The following is a 20,005-nucleotide window of genomic DNA, read 5'->3' as shown; positions in this document are numbered from 1 at the left end:
TTAGACATGATTTAACAATTTCATAATTTTACTATTCAAAATAGATAATAAGTAATTTTATTAGCAAGGTTTAGCTTCTTTAAGACTTGCAACACTCATTACATTATTGCGGTTATCTTAGAAAAAAAAATGTGCATTAATATCATATTGTATGTAAAATAAATTAAAAACCTAAGTTTCAGAAACAATTTTTTGTGTATTATATTTCTTTAAATCACCATACTATAATTATTATTATTGATATCTTCAAATTAAATATTATGTAAAGGAGAACAGAAAATACAAATACACTCAAAAACCTGACAACGATCAAAAACCATCTCAAAACAGGGGTAGCTCCAGGCCTTGGTTGGGCTTTATAACAAAAAGATTATTTATAGAATAAGATTATAACAATATTTATCAAGATAATATTCTTAACATTCCCGTAGTCCGCACAAAAATGTGTGCTATGCAATTTTATGTTTGGAACATAGGTAATAAAATAATATAATAACATAGTAATAAAGTGTATTTTATATTTAGTCTTATAAGTTCTTCAAAATATAGATAGATACATTGTATATGTTATATACCGTCATACCACTGACTATATGAAAATATAGTCTGTGGTTATACCTCTATGACTCTATCTACATAATAGTGCGTGTCGTATAATAGTCAATAATCAATATTATATGATTTTTTTTTTGTAATTTTTTTTTTGCAACAATATACATTATTGTTTTAAATAAGTGCTTGGGAGGGGGCCGCAGCTACTAGGCTCCCCCTTGGAGCCGCAACTGTTTCAAAAATTCAAAATGCTGATTATATAATATAATGCGTTTCATGACACTGATAAAAATTTAAAAATGAAAACAATTAGAATATTTTTCTTATTACCAAGTACCTACAGGCTATAAATGAGGACACAACTGTGACTAGGTACTTAATAAAGTAAACCACAAAACTAAGCACTAAGTATATATAACATTATATACCTAATACCTACTGGCTATTGGTACATGACATGAAATCGATAAGTATAATTATCAATAACTTATTAAATCACATTTACTAATCACATAAACTTAATTCAACATTCATCTTTTTTTTCTTTTTCTTTTTTTAATTCAAATTACTTAATTTTTGAAGATTTTTAATTACTTATTACTAATCTAGTTTTGAAATTTTATGTAATATATACATTAATTACAATATATAATATACAAAATATGTAAAAATAAGTTAAATATAATATCACATTTGAACTCATTATATTATTCTGAAATGTTTTACATTAGTTACATAAATTTCAACCTTGTTAATTAGATTAATTAGATATTTTCAACTGAACTTGTGATATTATTATGAAACTGTGGTGTAGCCACAAATTTACGTACAACCTTATCTTTAAAATAATGTAAGCCTAAAGATGATAGAGTCCAAGCTAATGCAAAATAGATTCTATATCGCCAAGGTTCAGGTACATTATACTCAGCTTTGGGATAGACTGCCCATAGTGCATTATCCATTTGGCAGTATATTTTATTAGTGCTTGGAATGGTTATCTCTGGAGGATTAATATATGCATCAATTTTACTCAAGTAATTTTGATAGGAATCCATAAAAGCACCGTAATAAGCTAATTGCTCTTTATTCATATTATTGCACATATCTTCATAATCAATCATTCTTTGTTCGCCATTCATAATGGAAGAATGAAGATAAAATGATCCTTAAATGAGAAATTATTACATTAACTTTTGTTTATTTTATCATAAAAAATTGTATTGTTACCTGGTGAAAATGTGATCATTTTTATGCTATGATTATCAAGTTCTACCCTTGTTCCAATTGTCCATGCACGTATGGCAGCTTTTGTAGCACCATAAATAGATACTCCAGGAAGTGGGAGATATGCACAATGACTAATTACATTTATCACACGACCTGTAGTTTATTTTATTTATGTTTACACTAGAATTATGCTATATAATTAAATCAAGATTTGAATAAAATCTTATTAATTATTTTAGGAATGTTTACTTTTATATTTGCGAAATGTTGGCAATAAAAATGCAGTTAACATGATTGGACCTAAGATATTAACTTCAAATTGCTGTTTTATCATTTTTGAAGTTTGCCATTCATATTCTGCCATTACCATTCGTGCTGCGTTGTTCACCAATGCATGTAGTTCTAAAATATATTTATTTTTAAATTAATTAATTTAGCTTTTTAAATTTTGTACATACCATATTTAAAAAAAATGGCTTCATTGTGTGAGCTACTTATATCAACATTTGTTTGAAGTAGATTAGTAACAAAATTTACACCAGTCATAATAGAATCAGCATCAGTTAAATCTAATTGTCTAACGAACAACTGAATATTAGTATTTTTAAGTGATAGTTGAAGTAAGCATTTAGCACCTGGGCTATTAGGGTTCAAACAAAATGCAACTATCCCAATCTTGTTTGGGATTATTAGTGTTTTATTATTGAAAAAATTATACATTTTACTGTCATTTTGATTTTTATTAAAATGTTCGCCCTTTAAATATCTCATAACAATTGAATATCCAAGACCTGTGTCACAGCCTGTTATGACAATCAATGGAATTGTCATTATTTTATTATTGACACACTGTTGAGCATTTTCATTCTGTCTTATTTTTATTTTTTTTCTTAGAATATTTGTTATCCAAGTTGTAACAGTAATTAAAGATATTGCCAAACAACTCTGTATTACATAATCGTTTTTCACATTGAGAATCTGGAATGTTTTCATGATTGACATTTGTTACAACACAATGATACTTTTTAGATCTGTCAACAAACAAAATTGTATTTAATACAAAAAACACATCTTTAAAAAAATGTTTCTTTAAAAACCAAATGATTCAATTTTTTTACAATTGATAATATAATAAATTAATAAATGAAACCTAGAATATTATATATAAGATTATTTTTCTGATTCATTTCCAATAGAATCGACTATTGTTATTAGTAGGTAGGGCTCAGATGTTTCGTCCTAAAAACCTATAAAAAAAGAAAGAATTTGATAAGAAGAAAGCCCAAAAATTGTATACATTAATGAGATTTAAATAATACTCATTAAACTAATAAAGATGGTAAAATTATTTATTTATTTTAAAATTAAAAATTACAGTTATAGACACACGTGATTTCTGTTTATATTTGAATTCTAGAACTGGTTTTAATCTTAAAAGTAATTAAAAATTTTGTTTTAAGTATATTTATATTAGTTTGGTACTATTTAATTATTCCATTTTTGGAAAATATAAAAATATAACAATGACAGAAAATTTACACAACATTTATTTCTCAATTATGAAAAAAAGTAAAATGCCTTAAAATTTAAAAAATTGACCTTATTCACAAAAATGAAAAGAAAAAATGAAAATTAATAGTATAGATTCGGATATAATATTATTCAATAATGTTTTAAATTAAGAAAGCATCATCAATGATGTTCAAAAAAAATATCATGAGTTATTAGTAACATTAATTGATACAAACTTTATCACATTATTTTTAAATGACCATCCTATGTTCATATATGTTCAATACTTTAACTACAAAAACATTTTTATATATACATTATTACTCATACGGTTTACAATAAATCTTCATAATGTACATATTAAAAAATTACAATAACAGTCTTCTACAATATTACATGCATCAGATTCTGAGCAGTGCAATGACTGTAGGATGTATTTATATTTAATTTTACAATTACATGTGTTATTTTTTTTATATTTAAATTTTCAGAATTAATATTAAATTTGATGTATCTAAGTATTTATAGGTTTATAAAGTTTTAGAATTTACCTTTTTTATTTTTTATTATTGTTATTAGTTTAACAGATCCGACATCCACATTTTTTACTTCGAACAAAATAATATTTTAAAATCTTAATACACTCAACGCAGAAGAACCCTATCATTTTAAAATTTAAAATATATACCTACCTATTATCATTAATAATTTTACTTATGTTTAATAATTCGATAAAGGTGAGAGTATTCAAGGTGGAATGTGGATCAATCCACCTTGCTTACAATAATATAATACAAATTATTATTTACTTATTTAGATAAAGTTGTTGACACATATAAAAGTGTTTATAATGTTTATCACTGATTACTGATTAGAATCAGGGGATGCCATGACGACATTACTATGGAATAAAATGACGTAGCTGCTGGCGCTGTGTGGTTGCTGACACCTGCTGGCACGCTCACCATGGTGACCACTGTTAATAGTGTTAATGTAGTCCGTGTTGCCCGACGGAGGCACTCCCCTCGTGTTATCGAAACCTAAATAAGTGTTTCGGAAACCGTTCACGGTGGATTGTTATATCTGTTGTACTTTTATTTCGTTGTGCAATTTTATTTTTTCGCTCGTTTGTGTGCGTTATTACAAACGTTTTTCTGTTACGTTTTCTCGTTCCTCGCACACGCGCGCACTTACACATACAAATACACAAACACACACACACACATACACACACACTCGCACGCGCACCTAGACGGCCTTTTTACTCTCGCACAAACCGCCAGTTTTTCGTTTACTCCACCCATTTGATACTGCCCTCATATGTCCGACGTGCGAGACCGTCGTCGTTTCATTTCGGCGGTTACATGTCGACAGGCTCGAGACTGCTAAGAGAGATACTGGAATCGCGACAGAAATGAGTAAGTAGGTTTGTTGAAATATCGCGATCGTCACTCAAATAATGCATTTTAGTTCGTACTCGTGTCGTTGTGTGATGGATAGTGTATTTCATTATTGTTTTACATCTTGTACAGCGATGTACTAGGTCTTGAGAAAACTAACTTTTGTATGTCACAATGACGAGCCTACTATCAAACGACAAAGTCCCGTGTGCAGCAGATGAGAAATGTAAAATTAATTATTTGATTCTTATTGTTTTGGTAATAACATTTAGATTCAGTCATGATGACGTAGGAATTCAATGTTATTTAGAAATTGTACACTCAATGTAGATACAATATCTAATATGAAATCTTGTTGACATTTTCATGATAAGCTATGTATGAATAAAAGATGATTTACAATTAAAATTCTTTCATTAAAAAAATAAATAATATGTCTTATAATTTATAAACTAACTCAATATCTGTCAAAAATACAACACATATTAACATTAATCATGTTTAGTTAAATACATACACACAAATACAAGAAGATGTAAATAAACCAATAAAAAAACATATTTATTGATTGTAATTAAATTTGAAAAGACTTAATTAATTAATTAGTGAAATTTACAAAAATTGTACCTACCTGTTATAAAGAAATTATTTATTAAATGCAAATTTTACTCTATAATTATTTGATAACCTACTAGGCTAGGTACAACTTTTATTTTATAATGTTTTTTTTCCTATTCTTCAAGCTTTTATCAAAAATGTTTTATGTTATTTAGATGATTATTATATACTACTGAACTCCTGGATACAATTACACATAGTTTTTTGAAGAATTGCTCTGTAAACGCTATGATTATAAATCATATTATTAGCTTAAAAACTAGAATGTATTAATGATCAAATGAAAAAATATATTATAATTAAATACCGTGAATATGGATAACATGCAAGATAAGCTTCAACATTCTATGAATAATGGTAAGAAAACAATTTGTTTTTTCTTATGGATAATTACTGTTCTAACCAATTCCTTAATTATTTTTTGTAAACAATTATTTATTTATGTAAGCAAAAAAATATCTTCCAAATGTAGCTTTTAAAATGTTAATTTGTTTGTTTCATATGCTGTAAGTAAAATATTGTGTTTTCAACCTACTTTTTATTTTACTATCAGTTGATGTAGAAATAATATTAAATAATAATTGGCTATGTTTATTTGATGATGTAAAGGCAGTTTAAAATCTATAGATGGCCTACTTATATTTTTACTGGTAAATAAATAACTCTTGGCTATCAGTAAAAACGAAATACATTTATACATAGTGATTCATCTATGAATTGTCAAACTGATTTAGGGTCACCATATAAATTAGTTAATTAAAATTAAAATGTTGTGATATATTTTTTACAATTCTACCATAATAATTGAACTGATTAGTTTTATTGTTTTAATTTATTAGACTGTATTGTACTGTAGTTTTTTATTCAATCATAAACAGTAATTTAACATCCATGCTTATGTTTTTATTTATATTTGAATTCGTTTCAGAAGAATACTTAAATGGGCCTAGTACCAAAAATAATGCATATAATCATTCAAGAGACTCAACATTATCAGATAATTTGGATTTAGGACCACTTCCTCCAAAATGGGAAAAAGCCTATACCAAAAATGGTGAAGTTTATTTTATTGAGTGAGTATTATTTGAAATTAATGTGGAATAAAGATAGATTTCATATACATTTTATTCAATCCAGATATCATTTAAATTATCATTGTTTTATAAATTTGTTGAGTAAAATATTTTAATTTTAATTACTTAGTAAATTTTTATTAATAAAAATGAAAAGCTCTCGAATTTAATATTTTTTAAATTAATTAATTTAAACATAGTAGTTACCAATTATACACAATTGTGTGTTAAGTAAAATATTTCAGTTAAACTATGTACAGTAGGGTCTCGATAATCTGAACGTGATTGGGGAAACGGGTCGTTCGGATTAGCGATTTGTTCGGATTACATATAGCTTTAAAAAAAAACATCAATTTTATTTTAATTTAAAATTTTTAAAATTTTATTTTTATTTTTATTAATCGTGTAAAAACTCGTAATTTCAAAAGACAATGAATACATAAAAATATTAATATAATTATGAATTTTACTATTTAAAATATTTATTATTTTTTTTTTTGTACATTGTTCCCATGATGGATTGGTATGCCTTGTGCCACATAATTGAGAAACTTTATTACCGGAAAATATTATTTATAAATACATACATATGTACATATTATGACGATAAGATAATTCTTAAGCCCGTTCAGATAACCGCGTCTTTCGGATTAGCCTGTGTTTGGATTATCGAGACCCTACTGTACTCGCTTTACTATGAATATATGTATATACCTTTTTATAAATAATAAACGGATTCTAGATTTTTATAAATAAAAAAATATTTATTTTTATACATATTGAGTATTTGGTTTTTGTTGTATTAACATTGGATTTTAATATATTTATTATAGTCATAATTCTAGTACATCACACTGGTTAGATCCAAGGTTATCAAAGTTTCAAAAGAAACAATTAGAAGACTGTTCTGATGATGAACTACCCTATGGTTGGGAAAGAATTGATGACCCTCTTTATGGCACATACTACATTGATCATGTGAATAGACAAACACAATATGAAAATCCTGTGCTTCAAGCTAAGAATGCTATACAGGGTAACATTTTAAATTAATTAATTTTATTCAATCAATAAGTATTATATATTTTATTTAAGGAGATCAAATTAATGATGCACAAGATAATATTCCAAATTATACCTCAAATAGTTTTGATAACATTAATTCAATAAAACAAGGTTTGTTTTTTCTTTATAATCTAAAGTTGTATAGATAAATTGTTATGGTGTTTTTTTTCCTAGATTCTGGTAACAGTAGTAATTTATTTACCACTAATCCACACAAACTAGTTGGAGAACGAATTCGTTCTACTCTTGTAAAATCAATCCGTGGATTAGGATTTACTATTGTTGGAGGAGACGATTCTAAAGAAGAATTTCTCCAAATAAAATCTGTTGTACCAAATGGACCAGCATGGTTAGAAGGGAAATTACAAACAGGTAAAGGAAAATGTATTATAATATTATTATATTCAATTCATATTTGTCATTTATCAAGTGTTGCAATTGAAACAAAAATAATATTTTTAAATGTCAGCAAAAAAAAAAAATAGTTACTAAGAAATGAATTTCATATTAAGAGGACGCCACACCCGCATGTGTTGTCTCCGTCATACAAGTGCGTAGCATAGCAAATTTTACGCTCAGCAAAGCACGTTTATCTACGTTAATTTAAAATTTAGAGTGAATTGACCTATTATAAAAATTAAAGGCAAGATTATTACCAAGGGCATCTCATAGGCTTTTTATTATATTTTAATTTTAAACCGAGTAATAAGTATTTTTAGATATAAAAATAATTTACAATTTTAAAATAGTCATAACTCAGTTTAAAATTAAAATATAATAAAAAGCCTATGAGATGCCCTCGGTAATAATCTTACCTTTAATTTTTATAATAAGTCAATTCACTCTAAATTTTAAATTAACGGAGATAATCGTGATCTGCTGAGCGTAAAATTTGGTATGCTACGCACTTGTACGACGGAGACAACACATGCGGGTTTGGCGTCCTCTTAACGTTTTTTAAATAGATAAAAGGTAATATACATGGGCAGATAGGCCATTTTTGGCCTACCAGAAAATTTTAAAAAGGGGCCCCACATGAAAAAAAAATTTAATATATGATATTAGGGCCCCATTAACGAAGTATGAAGCGGGGCACCGGGAAATGTATGGCTGCCCGGTAGGCCTATCCGCCCATGGTAATATATTTATATTTTTCCCAACTAAGACTTAACTAGACAAGTAGCCTATTTTTTAAAATAACAAAGACCTCATTTAACTTGCAAAAGTTATTGTCTCAAAACTTAACTATTTTATCTTATGTTTTACCATACATTTTATGTATTTTATAATTTAAAACATATTTGCATTTTTAGGAGATGTTCTGGTATATGTCAATGATAAATGTGTACTTGGATATACACATCATGATATGGTTAGCGTATTTCAAGGTATTGTTCCAGGTGAAACTGTATGTTTAGATGTATGTAGAGGTTATCCTTTACCATTTGATCCCAATGATCCAAATACGGAAGTTGTTACAACTGTTGCGGTTGGAAATTCGGGTAAAAAACTTTATTTGACAAAATACTTGCATTAATTGATATAATTAAGTATCAGAATAATGATATTTATATATTTTTAATATTTTAAATTAATGCTTAAAATAGTTTTCTTTTTTGGTGCACTGTGGGCTTTTTAAAAATCAATTCCTGACCTTACATTACTGTGAAATTTAACTGTCTTAAAAAAAATTGAGTAAATAATATTTACTCAAATAACTCTTTTTTTTCTCAATATTTGATCATGACATTCATAAATAATTAAACATGATACGGTGTTTATAAAATCTATAAATATTGATTTAAATTATTATGATGCTATATTTTTTACATACGATAAATTATCAATTAGTTGTTTTGCATTTTTTTTAATACCATTGTATTTATTTATTTTATTTTGCAATTGACAGACCAGCAATTAGATGATCTATCATATGTTGATAGAGAATTATACATGATGAAAGTTGATAATAGATCTACATCAAATGATTTATGTAACCAGTCTGTCAAGTCGATGCCTGATTTGTATGCTTCTGAAGAAATTATGAGTATTGCCAGACCAAATAGTACAGATCTTATCTTAGAAGAGCATATGCCTGCCCCATTATACTTAACAATGGCAATAGTAAAAGGTGCAATGGGTTTTGGATTTACTATAGCAGACAGTGCTCATGGACAAAAGGTGTTAATGATCTATTTAAAAAATTTTATTCAATCTAATATGTTAAAATTTTTATTGTATTTTAGGTTAAAAAAATTCTAGATAAACAAAGATGTCAAGAGTTAATGGAAGGTGATATTCTTATTGATATAAACAATATTGTTGTACGTAACATGTCTCATAATAAAGTAGTTCAAGTATTAAAAGACTGTCAAACCAATGAATCTGCTGCTATAACTATACAGCGGTGCATTCTTAATTCACCAGATAAATTCCGTGTAAAAAACAAAAAAGTAGACGTAAAAAACATGTATAGAAGTAAAACTCCAACAATGGATTCATATGGTGATCGGACACATGAAATAAATAGATCCAAAACTCCTATTACTGACAATAGAACCCAAGTTTCTAATATTCAAAATAATATACATGAAAATGGATCATCTGATCCTTATGTAATGAATAGTATGCCACTTGAAGAATATTGTCATAGAGGTGATTCGTGGATGCATGTAGGTTCACCATCAACCCAAATGTTTCTTCCTCAGTCAATGTATAATGGAGTGATTGATCCTTCTACTGGACATTATATTAACTTGCAGCCTGATAATTCTACTGGGCTTTATATTAATTCACAGCCTGACCATTATTCTAATCATTTATCTAAATCAATTCAAAGTATGAGCTTTGAACATTATGAAATGAATGCATCTAAAAACGAAGTGAGGTAAATATTAATTGATATACATAATTATAATTTTTGAAAAATATCTATTATTAACTTTTTTACTCCTGTTAGATATTTACATAATAACAATGAAATTAATGAAATTGATCAACTTAATAATGAAAATTTGAAACAAAATATCAGTTATGTTACACTTCAAAGACAAGAATGTGGTTTTGGATTTCGAATTGTTGGCGGAAAAGAAGAAGGCTCACAGGTTGTTTTTTAAAATTTAAATTCTAAGTGATACAATAAACTTGATTATACATATTTATGGTCATTTGGAAAATAATCAAACAATATTTAAATTATTAAGTATCTGTAATCTAAAATAAATAATAGAAAATTAATATGATTCTAATTCTAATTTATGCAATTTTAAATGATTTGAAAAAAATATACTTTTTCAAATTTTTGAAACTTTAAGATATAAACTAAATATTTCATTGTTTTATATACAAATAAATGTTATATTTATATGCCTAATATTGAAATATATATATATATTATAATTACTGTTTGATATAGTATGCATTAAGTACAAATAATGTAAAATATCTCTTATTGAACAATTAATTTTTAAAATTGAAATTAAATTCACATTTATTAACACATACACATTAAAATCTTTAAGGTATCCGTTGGTCATATTGTTCCTGAAGGATCTGCAGACCTAGATAGAAGAATAATGACTGGTGATGAAATAATAAGTATTGATGCTCAATCTACTATAAATACGTCTCATGATTATGTTATTAATTTGATGGGTCAGGCAGCTCGTAATGGCCGAGTAACTCTGGGTATTCGGCATAAATCCAATTTAAAACCTAATTGTAAGTAAAATAAACTTATACAGTATATATTAAACAGAGGAACATTCAGTACTCTATTTTAGATGTTTCATTCAAATAAAATGTATTTATGGAAGTTTTCAAAATTTTTAAATAACATATAATATAGTGTATAATTTTAACTTTCTAAAATGTGACAAGCTTACCTAACCTAACCTTAGTAAAATAATTTGATTAGAATTTCACTTGTTTCTTCCCTTCCTCAAAATTATTTATATTTTCCTAAACATATTGTATTGTATATTTTACTATATTAGTTATATAGTTATAGTAGTATTATGTATACTTAATAAATAATAGAATTTTACATTGAAGTCACATTGAATAAGTTTGGTCTTTATACACTATAGTTATATGGGAATAATTGTTTTGTATATTGTTTCTAATATTTATTGAGATTATTAAATTGTAATAGTATAAGTTAAAAAAAAAAAAATTATAACATTTATAACTCACATGCGTATTTCAAATTATAGATATATCGAATTCTACAAAACAGCATCTTGATATTGAATACCCTTATGATGTAACATTAACTAAAAAAGATAAAGAAGGATTTGGATTTGTAGTAATTTCATCATTAAACAAAGGGCCTACTATTGGTAAATGATTGTCTTTAGATCTTGTTATATAAATAGTAGGCTTAGTAATAAATTTGAATTTCTGTATAATCTATATCATAGGTCGAATTATTGAAGGCAGTCCTGCCTTTAGAGATGGCCAAATTCATGTCGGAGATCATGTCCTTGCCGTCAATAATACAAATATAACTAACTTGTCGCATGGAGACATAGTAAACATGATCAAAGATTCTGGTTCAACAGTTACATTAACCATTGGAACGCCTAATGGTGATTGGACTAAATATACATATATTATTATTAAAAATTTTAAATTAATAATTCATATATATATATATATATTGTTTTCAGATGATACTGCTAGTACAGTTTCTCTACCAATGTCAAACAAGGTATAAATATTTATTCTAATTTAAATATAGGTATAATTAATGTGTTAAATTAATATGTAGGATCAAGATTTAGAAGAAGAACAATATCATGCAGTTGAGTTAACGAGAGGGCCTCAAGGATTTGGTTTCAGTATAAGAGGTGGTCGTGAATTTCAAAATATGTCTCTATTTGTATTGCAAATTGCAGAGAATGGACCTGCAGCTATCGATGGACGTTTAAGGGTATGTAGAAATGTCTCATTATTGTGGATTACTGAATTTCTCGATGCCAGTCCATTGTATAACCTACATATACCTATTGACCTAAACTGTATTTTTAATAGTTATTATTATAATTCGTTTATACTTAAGATTTATTTGTTTTGTCTGTTACGAATTTATCGTAACTTGTATATTTTATTTCTTAAAAGCACCTTTTATGTATGATTGAAATTTGTGAAATATAGCTTGCTTGTTTGGTTGAAGAGATCTCCACCACTCCTCTTTAAGTTGCCTAGGTAATAATGGATATGTACCATTTACTCTTATTCCATATTGCTTTTTCAGTATTTTCTGTTAACATAAACATTGTACGATTTGGGTGTTAGTATTTGAAACCGGATCAATAAATTATTTTTAATGATTTTTCTTCATCATCATCAATATAATTTTCACTTTCCTCATTTGGCCAACACCATACCAATTCCATTATCTCAGTTAATAATAAATTACTATGCCATCTATCATTTAAATTATACATTCATACATATATACTATGACAATACATCAAGTCTATATTTTTACACTAAAGATAACCATGATTCTCCGTGTCATGTATATTCGTGTAGGCCATAGAGAAATATTAACATTGGATTGGTGCCAAAGATTTTAGTATAGTTATGTTGGTTAAAAAGTGTTGAAAAATTTGATTCTTTTTATTTATTTATTTTTCACTTGCTAAACTTTGTGACTTTGGAACTAATGTTTCATAATTGATATGGAGTTTCTATCTCACTATATGTAATATATACTGTGTGTTGAATTTTCAAGGTAACAGGAAATATTTCAAACCTATCACCTAGAGTTTGGTTTGTGGTTTTTATACTGTCTACAGAAAGTTTTTGATAAATTTTAATTTTTAACAATTTATATTGGCGCATGCACAGTAAAATGAAAATTTCTTAAATAGGAACCACTATTTTTGAGATTGGATTTGGATTTTATTTTTTTTTTTTCTGAGTAATTTAATATTTATAGTTTTTTGATATCATCAAAATTAACATTTTTAGGACACTTGAAAGTTTTAAATTAGTTAATTTTTTCTTCCAACAAATATGTTGAGCTCTTGCCCATAATGCAATATTGTTCGAAAATACCTTAACCAATCTTTTGACCATAAATGGATGGGGGACATAAATGGTCCAGTACAATAGTCCACTTGATCATCTGATTTAACACTGTTTGTTGGGGGAAATTCAAAGCAGCAGTATATAGCAATTCGCCTACCAATCTTGATGATTTGAAAAATAAAAATGATTGCGTGTAATGAACTCATCGAAGATCAAATCATAACAGTTACACAAAGATAACTACTGCAACGAATGGAAGCATTATGCGTTGAAAATAATATAATAGATTATTATTATTATTACCTAATGATATTTGTTTATAAATCTGAGGTAATAATAAATACACCTTATAGTTTAAAAAAAAAAATTATTTTAATAATATCTGTAAATGTGTGATTAAGATAGTGTTGAAATATGTGGTAATTACGAATTATCTAAAATTTATACCTTCTGACTGTCCCATAAAATGTCAATTTTGAAGATATAAAAAACTGAAAATTTCAAAGTTGCTCAGAAAAAATAAAGCAACCCAAATCCAGTCAAAAATAGTGATTCTTATTTAAGAAAATTTTATTTTACTGTGCATGCACCAATAGAAATAGTTAAAAATTAGATTTATTAAAAACATATGTATTTATGTCCTGTAAGCAGTAAAAAAAAAAAAACAGTATCAAACTCCAAGCATTTAAAATATTCCTTGTTACTTTAAAAATTGAACACTTATAATTAAAATTTTATATTTTTTGTATCTAGTACAACATTAAAGGGAATATGTTGGATGTAGATGTTTTTGTAGGTGCCTGTGACTTGTTAGAAAGTCTTACCACACTGACTTGATAATTAGTAATTACTAATACGAGCTCTTTAAGTCTGAATAATATTCTAAGTTTCTTTATGACTATTTTTTGACTGACTACTTTGACTTATAATTTTTTTAACTTTTTTTTTGCGTATGACACTATGTCTGGATGTTGGCATAAAGGCCTAGTTCGGCCACCTATTTGCCAGAATTTCTAGTTAGGCATACTTAAATTTCTGCCATGCCCGGTTGAGGGTGGCGGTCTAGCCCCTCAAACAGTTGCCAGTTCAGAGAAATGCCGCTCATGGCCAGAATTCGAAGTTGCAATGGTTGTAGCCCGCTCGGCCACTCCGTCCCCTTTTTTTTAACCCTCAACTTCATGCACCTATGTATGTTGAACACCGATTTTCCTATTATGTAACATAATTGTTTTATATTATCATCTAAATTTGTCCTTTATTTGTTATGTATTAAATAATTATAAATCCATTTCAGTTGTTGTTCAATGTTTGTAGCATCATAAAAAAGTACCATATTGCATTATTTTTGTATTTACATGATTTTGTTTTACCTAACGAAATACACCTCAAGTGTAATATTTATGTGGGCAATTGGCTGATTAGGATGATTGTTATTTTACTGGCCAAAGCTAACGCCAAGTGAAGTTAATTATTTAACATAAGTAAATAAAGAATATTATATTTAATATACGATACCATATTGATTTCTGTGTAAACCAATTGGGTTTTTAATGGGAAATTATTTAAAAACAAATTGCACATGTAGTTTAGGGTTGAATAAACTCAGTCTTTTGATTTGGTAAGAACAAGAATTTTTATATTTCCTGATAGTCTATAGTATATTGACTATTACATGTGGCTGGCTTAATTATGTTATTTTTAGTCTTCAGTTAAGAATTAAAAAATCCGTCATCATTCCATAAATTGTTTTTGGTTCACACGAGTTTTATGAAAATTATGATTTATTTTTTATATAATATTTGTTAAAAAAAAAAAAAATAATATAATTTATAATTTTTATTTATATTTATATAGGTAGGAGATCATATTATAGAAATTAATGGAGTCAATACTAAAAATATGACACACTCTGAAGCCATAGAAATTATCCACAGTGGAGGATCGTGTGTACGGCTTCTTATTCGCCGTGGTACCAGGGTGCCACAATTACCTTCAGAAGGTAACTTTTATGGCGCATTCAACAATATTAGGACACAATAACATTCATCTGTGATGTATTTAAATTGTATAGAAGAATATTTACATCTGCTAATATGAATCAATCTGTGATTAATTTAGATAATAAAATGAATATGTCTCATTCTATATCCTCACTACAGTCCAATCCAAGAGCCTACTGGGATACAAAATATATGTGCTCAAATTGATTATCAAGAACTGTTCAAATTGATAATTATATTTTTAATTGTAAAAGTTATTTTAAATAACAACTATTTTTATTATTATTTATTTATTTTTATACTTTTGAAAGTAAAATTAATACTATGTCATTATTTAATTTCATTCCATATTGTTTTAGATACTATAATTTATTAATATTTAAGAAAAAACTTAAAGAAAACAATGTATTAACCCATGTATCAGATGTTATCAATTTTTTTAAACATGGTAACTTTTCTTTGAAATACATTTTATAATTTTTTTGTTATTTAGCACCCATTCGTTAAATTTCCACCAAACTAACATCACTACTTAGTAACTCAATTATTGAATCTCATTTTTTCAATCAGTATTTTTTTTTTTTTAAGTAGTGATGTAAAATGCCATTGAGATGAATTCAAAATTCAACATTTTTTAAACTTTATAATATTTGGTGCTAAATTTAAATAACAGCTTTCTCGTGCCTAAATCGAATGCCATAATTATATCAATATTTATTTTGTAGGACAGAACTGAGTAATTTATACATCTAAAAGATGTACTAATAATTTGTTTTAATTTCTTAAACCACAAAAACAATCAGATAGGTTTATGATATCATTGAATTTAATACATTTAATATTAACTTGTTCCATGTTATTTATAGTTTATTAAGAATACTACACCAAATATTTTATCATAGTAACAAAATTCATGACATGTTATGAAAAATAAGTTTGTATTTTTTTTTTCCTGTATGTAAATCAATACAATTTTTTTAATTTATCATTTTAATCTCAATTATTTATTTAGTAACTATCAATTTAATACTATTTAATGATACTATTATTTTGCATATATTTTTTTTTCTTACTATAATTTTTATTGTCAAGTATGCCCTCATAGAATGTAATTTTTACAAATAATAAATATATTTATACTTGGTATTTAATTTATTAAAACCAAAGTTAATTATGAATAAATTATTAGTAAAATATTTTAAAGTTAACCTAATAATTATATATATAAATAGCGACTGATTAGTGAATTTAAAAAAGTTAAAACACTGATAAATGAAGAATCATATAAAAGGAATTACATTCTATTAAGTTTGTTTTAAATATGATAAGTCTCAAATATAAATTGTATAAAATAGTCTCAGTTATTTTATTTTATGTTATAAAAGGTCTATAATGAATCATTCTTAAAACTAATATTATGAATGAATTTTTTGAGACTTAATTATTATTATCTATTTATGATCAATGAAATTGTTGACTTATTTTTAAGTCAAAGTATTAAACTACAACTTATCACTGGGACCAATGCTACAGCATAGTTTTTTACTAAATGTTAACTTTCAAATGTATAATAATACTTTTATAGCATAAAACATTAACACCAATACATTGATAATTTACATACATTTTAATTTAGTATAAATGTTGTTTATAGTGATTTTGTAATATGAAAAAATATATACAAATTTTTCTTTGAATAAAATTGTGTAAATTGTTTATACTTAACGGAATAAGCAGCACCAGATAGACAAGGTATTGCCCACCAATTTTTTTCATATTTTTCATTTGGCCTGTCCTAATACAATTTTCTAGTTTCGCCTATGCCTATTATTATTTATCATACTATGCAACTATGCAAGTAGGTATGGGTCTATTGCTCATTGCTCACACAGTCACACACCTCTATAACATTAAAGTAATACATACATACATAAAAGTAGTAAGATAACCTAACTATTGAATAAAAAATAAATTGAAATTTTTTCAGAAATAATCTATAAGATTGGCTAAAATTGTGTTCCTTCTAGTATTCCACTAAATCCATTGTGTAGCCCATAACTAAAATAACCACTTAATTCAAATATCACAAGATAATAGTCAAATTTTTTAACAGCAGTTTAACGGCAACAAGTATCAAACATTGACCACCTCATCGGATTACCAATTATCTACCTTGTAAGTTGTCGTCACCCTCCTCCCCAAAACAAAATGACTTCACTAACGACTGACGTTCGATACAATATTTTGTACTATCTTTACTAACAAATTGATTTTCTTGACGTTATATCAATATAATTTTAACGTTCGTAAATGATTTGTATTTTTTTGATAATTGTCGATTAATCTAAAATTCAAAATATTGAAATAATTGTGGCTTGTGCAGTCGACTAGTCTGGTAATCACGATGTAGATATATCTACTCCCATTTCGTGCCGTAGACGAATAGAAGGATATCCATAGAAATTTCTAGGGGGGGGGGCTAAATTAACTAAAATAAACTATATTCAAATAAAATCACATTTCACATGAAACCTGACAATTGGGGGTTGGAGGCTATTAAAATATTTGGAAGAGGCTAAGCCCCCCTCCCCATTTCCACCTATGGGTAGACGTTGCTTGTTTGCTTATTGTGTTCGATGAAAATACGGAAAATAGTTCGATTGTATTAAATTGTAGGTACTGGCCACAGTGATGTAAAATTACAAGTAATTTATTTTTGGGTAATTTACTTGGGTAAACTGCCGGTAATATTGGAAAATTTATTTATCATTAAAATAATTAGTTATTGGCTTATAATTTTCTTTGTCAGTAATCAGTGCTGCACGTAAACATCATATACATATAATATAATTTAATATTTTAATAATATATTATATTATACAGGGTGTCCCGTGAGGATTTACTCATTGCAATATCTCCCGAAACATGGTGATATACTGATTTCGAAATTCAGGTTTTGTTATAAAACTCACTAGTCACAGGGATAAGAATTACAATTATTTCATATTTTAATTAGTTTTAATGTTTTGGTAAAAATTTAAAAAATATATTTTTTTATTTAATTACTTCCAAAAAAAATTAAGATAGCCATTTTGTAGAGTTTATTTTTCTGCAGATATTGAAGTTGCAAAATTTATTTTCATTAATTTCCTGATTTTTAATATTTTTTTTAGTTTCGAGAAAAATTGCGAATTATTTAACACTGTAATGTTATCAAACATATGACCCGCCACGCCGCCTGCATTCCCATACGACGGTCGAATACCTTCCGTGTTCCCATAGACATAATAATAAATTATTATTATGTCTATGGTGTTCCCACTATGGAGTTATAAATTATAATCATATTTTATTTCTTCAAAACTAGAAAAAGTATTAAAAATCAGGAGATTAATGAAAATACAATTTTGAAACGTCAATATTTTCAGAAAAATAAACCCTACAAAATGGCTATCTTTAATATTTTTTGAAATAATTAAATAAAAAAATATATTTTTTACATTTTTTACAAAAACATTAAAATAAATTTAAAAAGGCGAGTAAGTCGTGGATGTCGCTCAGCTGTACAGTAGGGTATAAGTGGGTTACTGTAATGGTAAATTTGAATCCAATGATATTATTATATCATTGTATATGAAAAACGATTCTGAGCGAAGACGTTTTATCTGTCTAGGACATATTATAGATTATTAAAAATTTTCAAATCTTAGATTTCAAAAGAAAAATTTTTATGAATTTCTAGTTTGAAATAATTTGCGAATTTTCGTGATTTTTACATAATATGTTGTCAAAATTCAAACTTTGAATGCTTGTAAAAAAAAATTGTGGCTACGCATTTCATTTATTTTTCAATTGCTATTGTAAAAATATGATAGGAGCCTTTTATTAAATTTTCAAATCTTAGATATAAAAAAAAAATTTTTTATGAATTTCTAGCATAAAATAATTTACGAATTTTCGTGATTTTTACATAATATGTTGTCAAAATTCAAACTTTGAATGCTTATAAAAAAAAAATGTGCCCATGTATTTCTTTTATTTTTCAACTGGTATTGTAAAAATATGTTAGGAGCCTTGTATTAAATTTTCAAATTTTAGAATTAAAAAGAAAAACTTTTATGAATTTCTATCTAAGATAATTTGAACATTGCCGTAATTTTTACGTATTTAGTCAAAATTTGAACTTTAAATGCTTATAAAAAAAAAATGTGCCCATGTATTTCTTTTATTTTTCAACTGGTATTGTAAAAATATGTTAGGAGCCTTGTATTAAATTTTCAAATTTTAGAATTAAAAAGAAAAACTTTTATGAATTTCTATCTAAGATAATTTGAACATTGCCGTAATTTTTACGTATTTAGTCAAAATTTGAACTTTAAATGCTTATAAAAAAAAATCGTGCCTACGTATTTTTAAGATTTTTTAACTGCTATTGTTACAAGTTGGTAGAAGCCTTGTATTAAATTTTCAAGCTTTTCTACCGAACAAATAATTTTTTATCGATATTTATAGAAAAAAA

General features: G+C 26.4%; 2 protein-coding genes across 9 annotated transcripts; one reads left to right on the top strand and one right to left on the bottom strand.

The window, feature by feature from the left end:
* Positions 1 to 493: 493 nt before the first annotated feature.
* On the bottom strand, positions 494 to 4,225 carry LOC107167513 (SDR family oxidoreductase shroud). Of its 5 annotated transcripts, none has more exons than XM_089217937.1 (6): positions 3,984 to 4,112; positions 2,930 to 3,026; positions 2,238 to 2,810; positions 2,029 to 2,181; positions 1,780 to 1,932; positions 494 to 1,717 (listed from the first exon to the last, which is right to left on the bottom strand). In XM_089217937.1, exons 3-6 carry the CDS (start codon positions 2,779 to 2,781, stop codon positions 1,317 to 1,319), a joined length of 1,251 nt encoding a protein of 416 aa, XP_089074063.1. In that variant the 5' UTR covers positions 2,782 to 2,810; positions 2,930 to 3,026; positions 3,984 to 4,112; the 3' UTR covers positions 494 to 1,316. The 5 variants fall into 5 exon arrangements, with proteins under 5 accessions (XP_089074063.1, XP_089074062.1, XP_015372064.2 ...); XM_089217936.1 differs by having other exon boundaries at positions 3,843 to 4,094; XM_015516578.2 differs by lacking the exon at positions 2,930 to 3,026 and having other exon boundaries at positions 4,101 to 4,225.
* Positions 4,226 to 4,337: 112 nt separating this feature from the next.
* Magi (membrane associated guanylate kinase, WW and PDZ domain containing protein magi) lies at positions 4,338 to 16,668 on the top strand. 4 transcript variants are annotated; one of them, XM_015516571.2, is made up of 17 exons: positions 4,338 to 4,709; positions 5,465 to 5,666; positions 6,241 to 6,382; positions 7,216 to 7,418; positions 7,478 to 7,558; positions 7,622 to 7,819; positions 8,761 to 8,949; positions 9,357 to 9,628; positions 9,694 to 10,334; positions 10,407 to 10,551; positions 10,969 to 11,167; positions 11,662 to 11,787; positions 11,869 to 12,036; positions 12,118 to 12,158; positions 12,219 to 12,380; positions 15,341 to 15,485; positions 15,605 to 16,668. In XM_015516571.2, exons 2-17 carry the CDS (start codon positions 5,624 to 5,626, stop codon positions 15,691 to 15,693), a joined length of 2,844 nt encoding a protein of 947 aa, XP_015372057.2. In that variant the 5' UTR covers positions 4,338 to 4,709; positions 5,465 to 5,623; the 3' UTR covers positions 15,694 to 16,668. The 4 variants fall into 4 exon arrangements, with proteins under 4 accessions (XP_015372057.2, XP_015372056.2, XP_015372058.1 ...); XM_015516570.2 differs by having other exon boundaries at positions 6,238 to 6,382; XM_015516572.2 differs by having other exon boundaries at positions 6,238 to 6,382; positions 15,341 to 15,540.
* The last annotated feature ends 3,337 nt before the right edge of the window (positions 16,669 to 20,005 follow it).

The sequence above is a fragment of the Diuraphis noxia genome, unplaced genomic scaffold (genome assembly GCF_037042655.1).
Source record: "Diuraphis noxia isolate RWA-SAM2 unplaced genomic scaffold, SU_Dnox_SAM2 contig0001, whole genome shotgun sequence".
Lineage (NCBI taxonomy): Eukaryota > Metazoa > Arthropoda > Insecta > Hemiptera > Aphididae > Diuraphis > Diuraphis noxia.
This window is presented reverse-complemented; position numbering and strand designations above follow the sequence as displayed.

What these genes read in the sequence shown, in the direction of transcription:
- LOC107167513 (XM_015516578.2), bottom strand. Translation starts at nt 2,781, where the DNA reads ATGTCAATCATGAAAACATTCCAGATTCTCAATGTGAAAAACGATTAT. An exon ending in AGCCATTTTTTTTAAATATG is followed by an intron (nt 2,182 to 2,237) that starts GTATGTACAAAA and finishes AATATATTTTAG; the next exon opens with AACTACATGCATTGGTGAAC. An exon ending in AACATTTCGCAAATATAAAA is followed by an intron (nt 1,933 to 2,028) that starts GTAAACATTCCT and finishes AATAAACTACAG; the next exon opens with GTCGTGTGATAAATGTAATT.
- Magi (XM_089217932.1), top strand. Translation starts at nt 5,624, where the DNA reads ATGGATAACATGCAAGATAAGCTTCAACATTCTATGAATAATG. An exon ending in GGTGAAGTTTATTTTATTGA is followed by an intron (nt 6,383 to 7,215) that starts GTGAGTATTATT and finishes TATTTATTATAG; the next exon opens with TCATAATTCTAGTACATCAC. An exon ending in AACCATTGGAACGCCTAATG is followed by an intron (nt 12,037 to 12,117) that starts GTGATTGGACTA and finishes TATTGTTTTCAG; the next exon opens with ATGATACTGCTAGTACAGTT.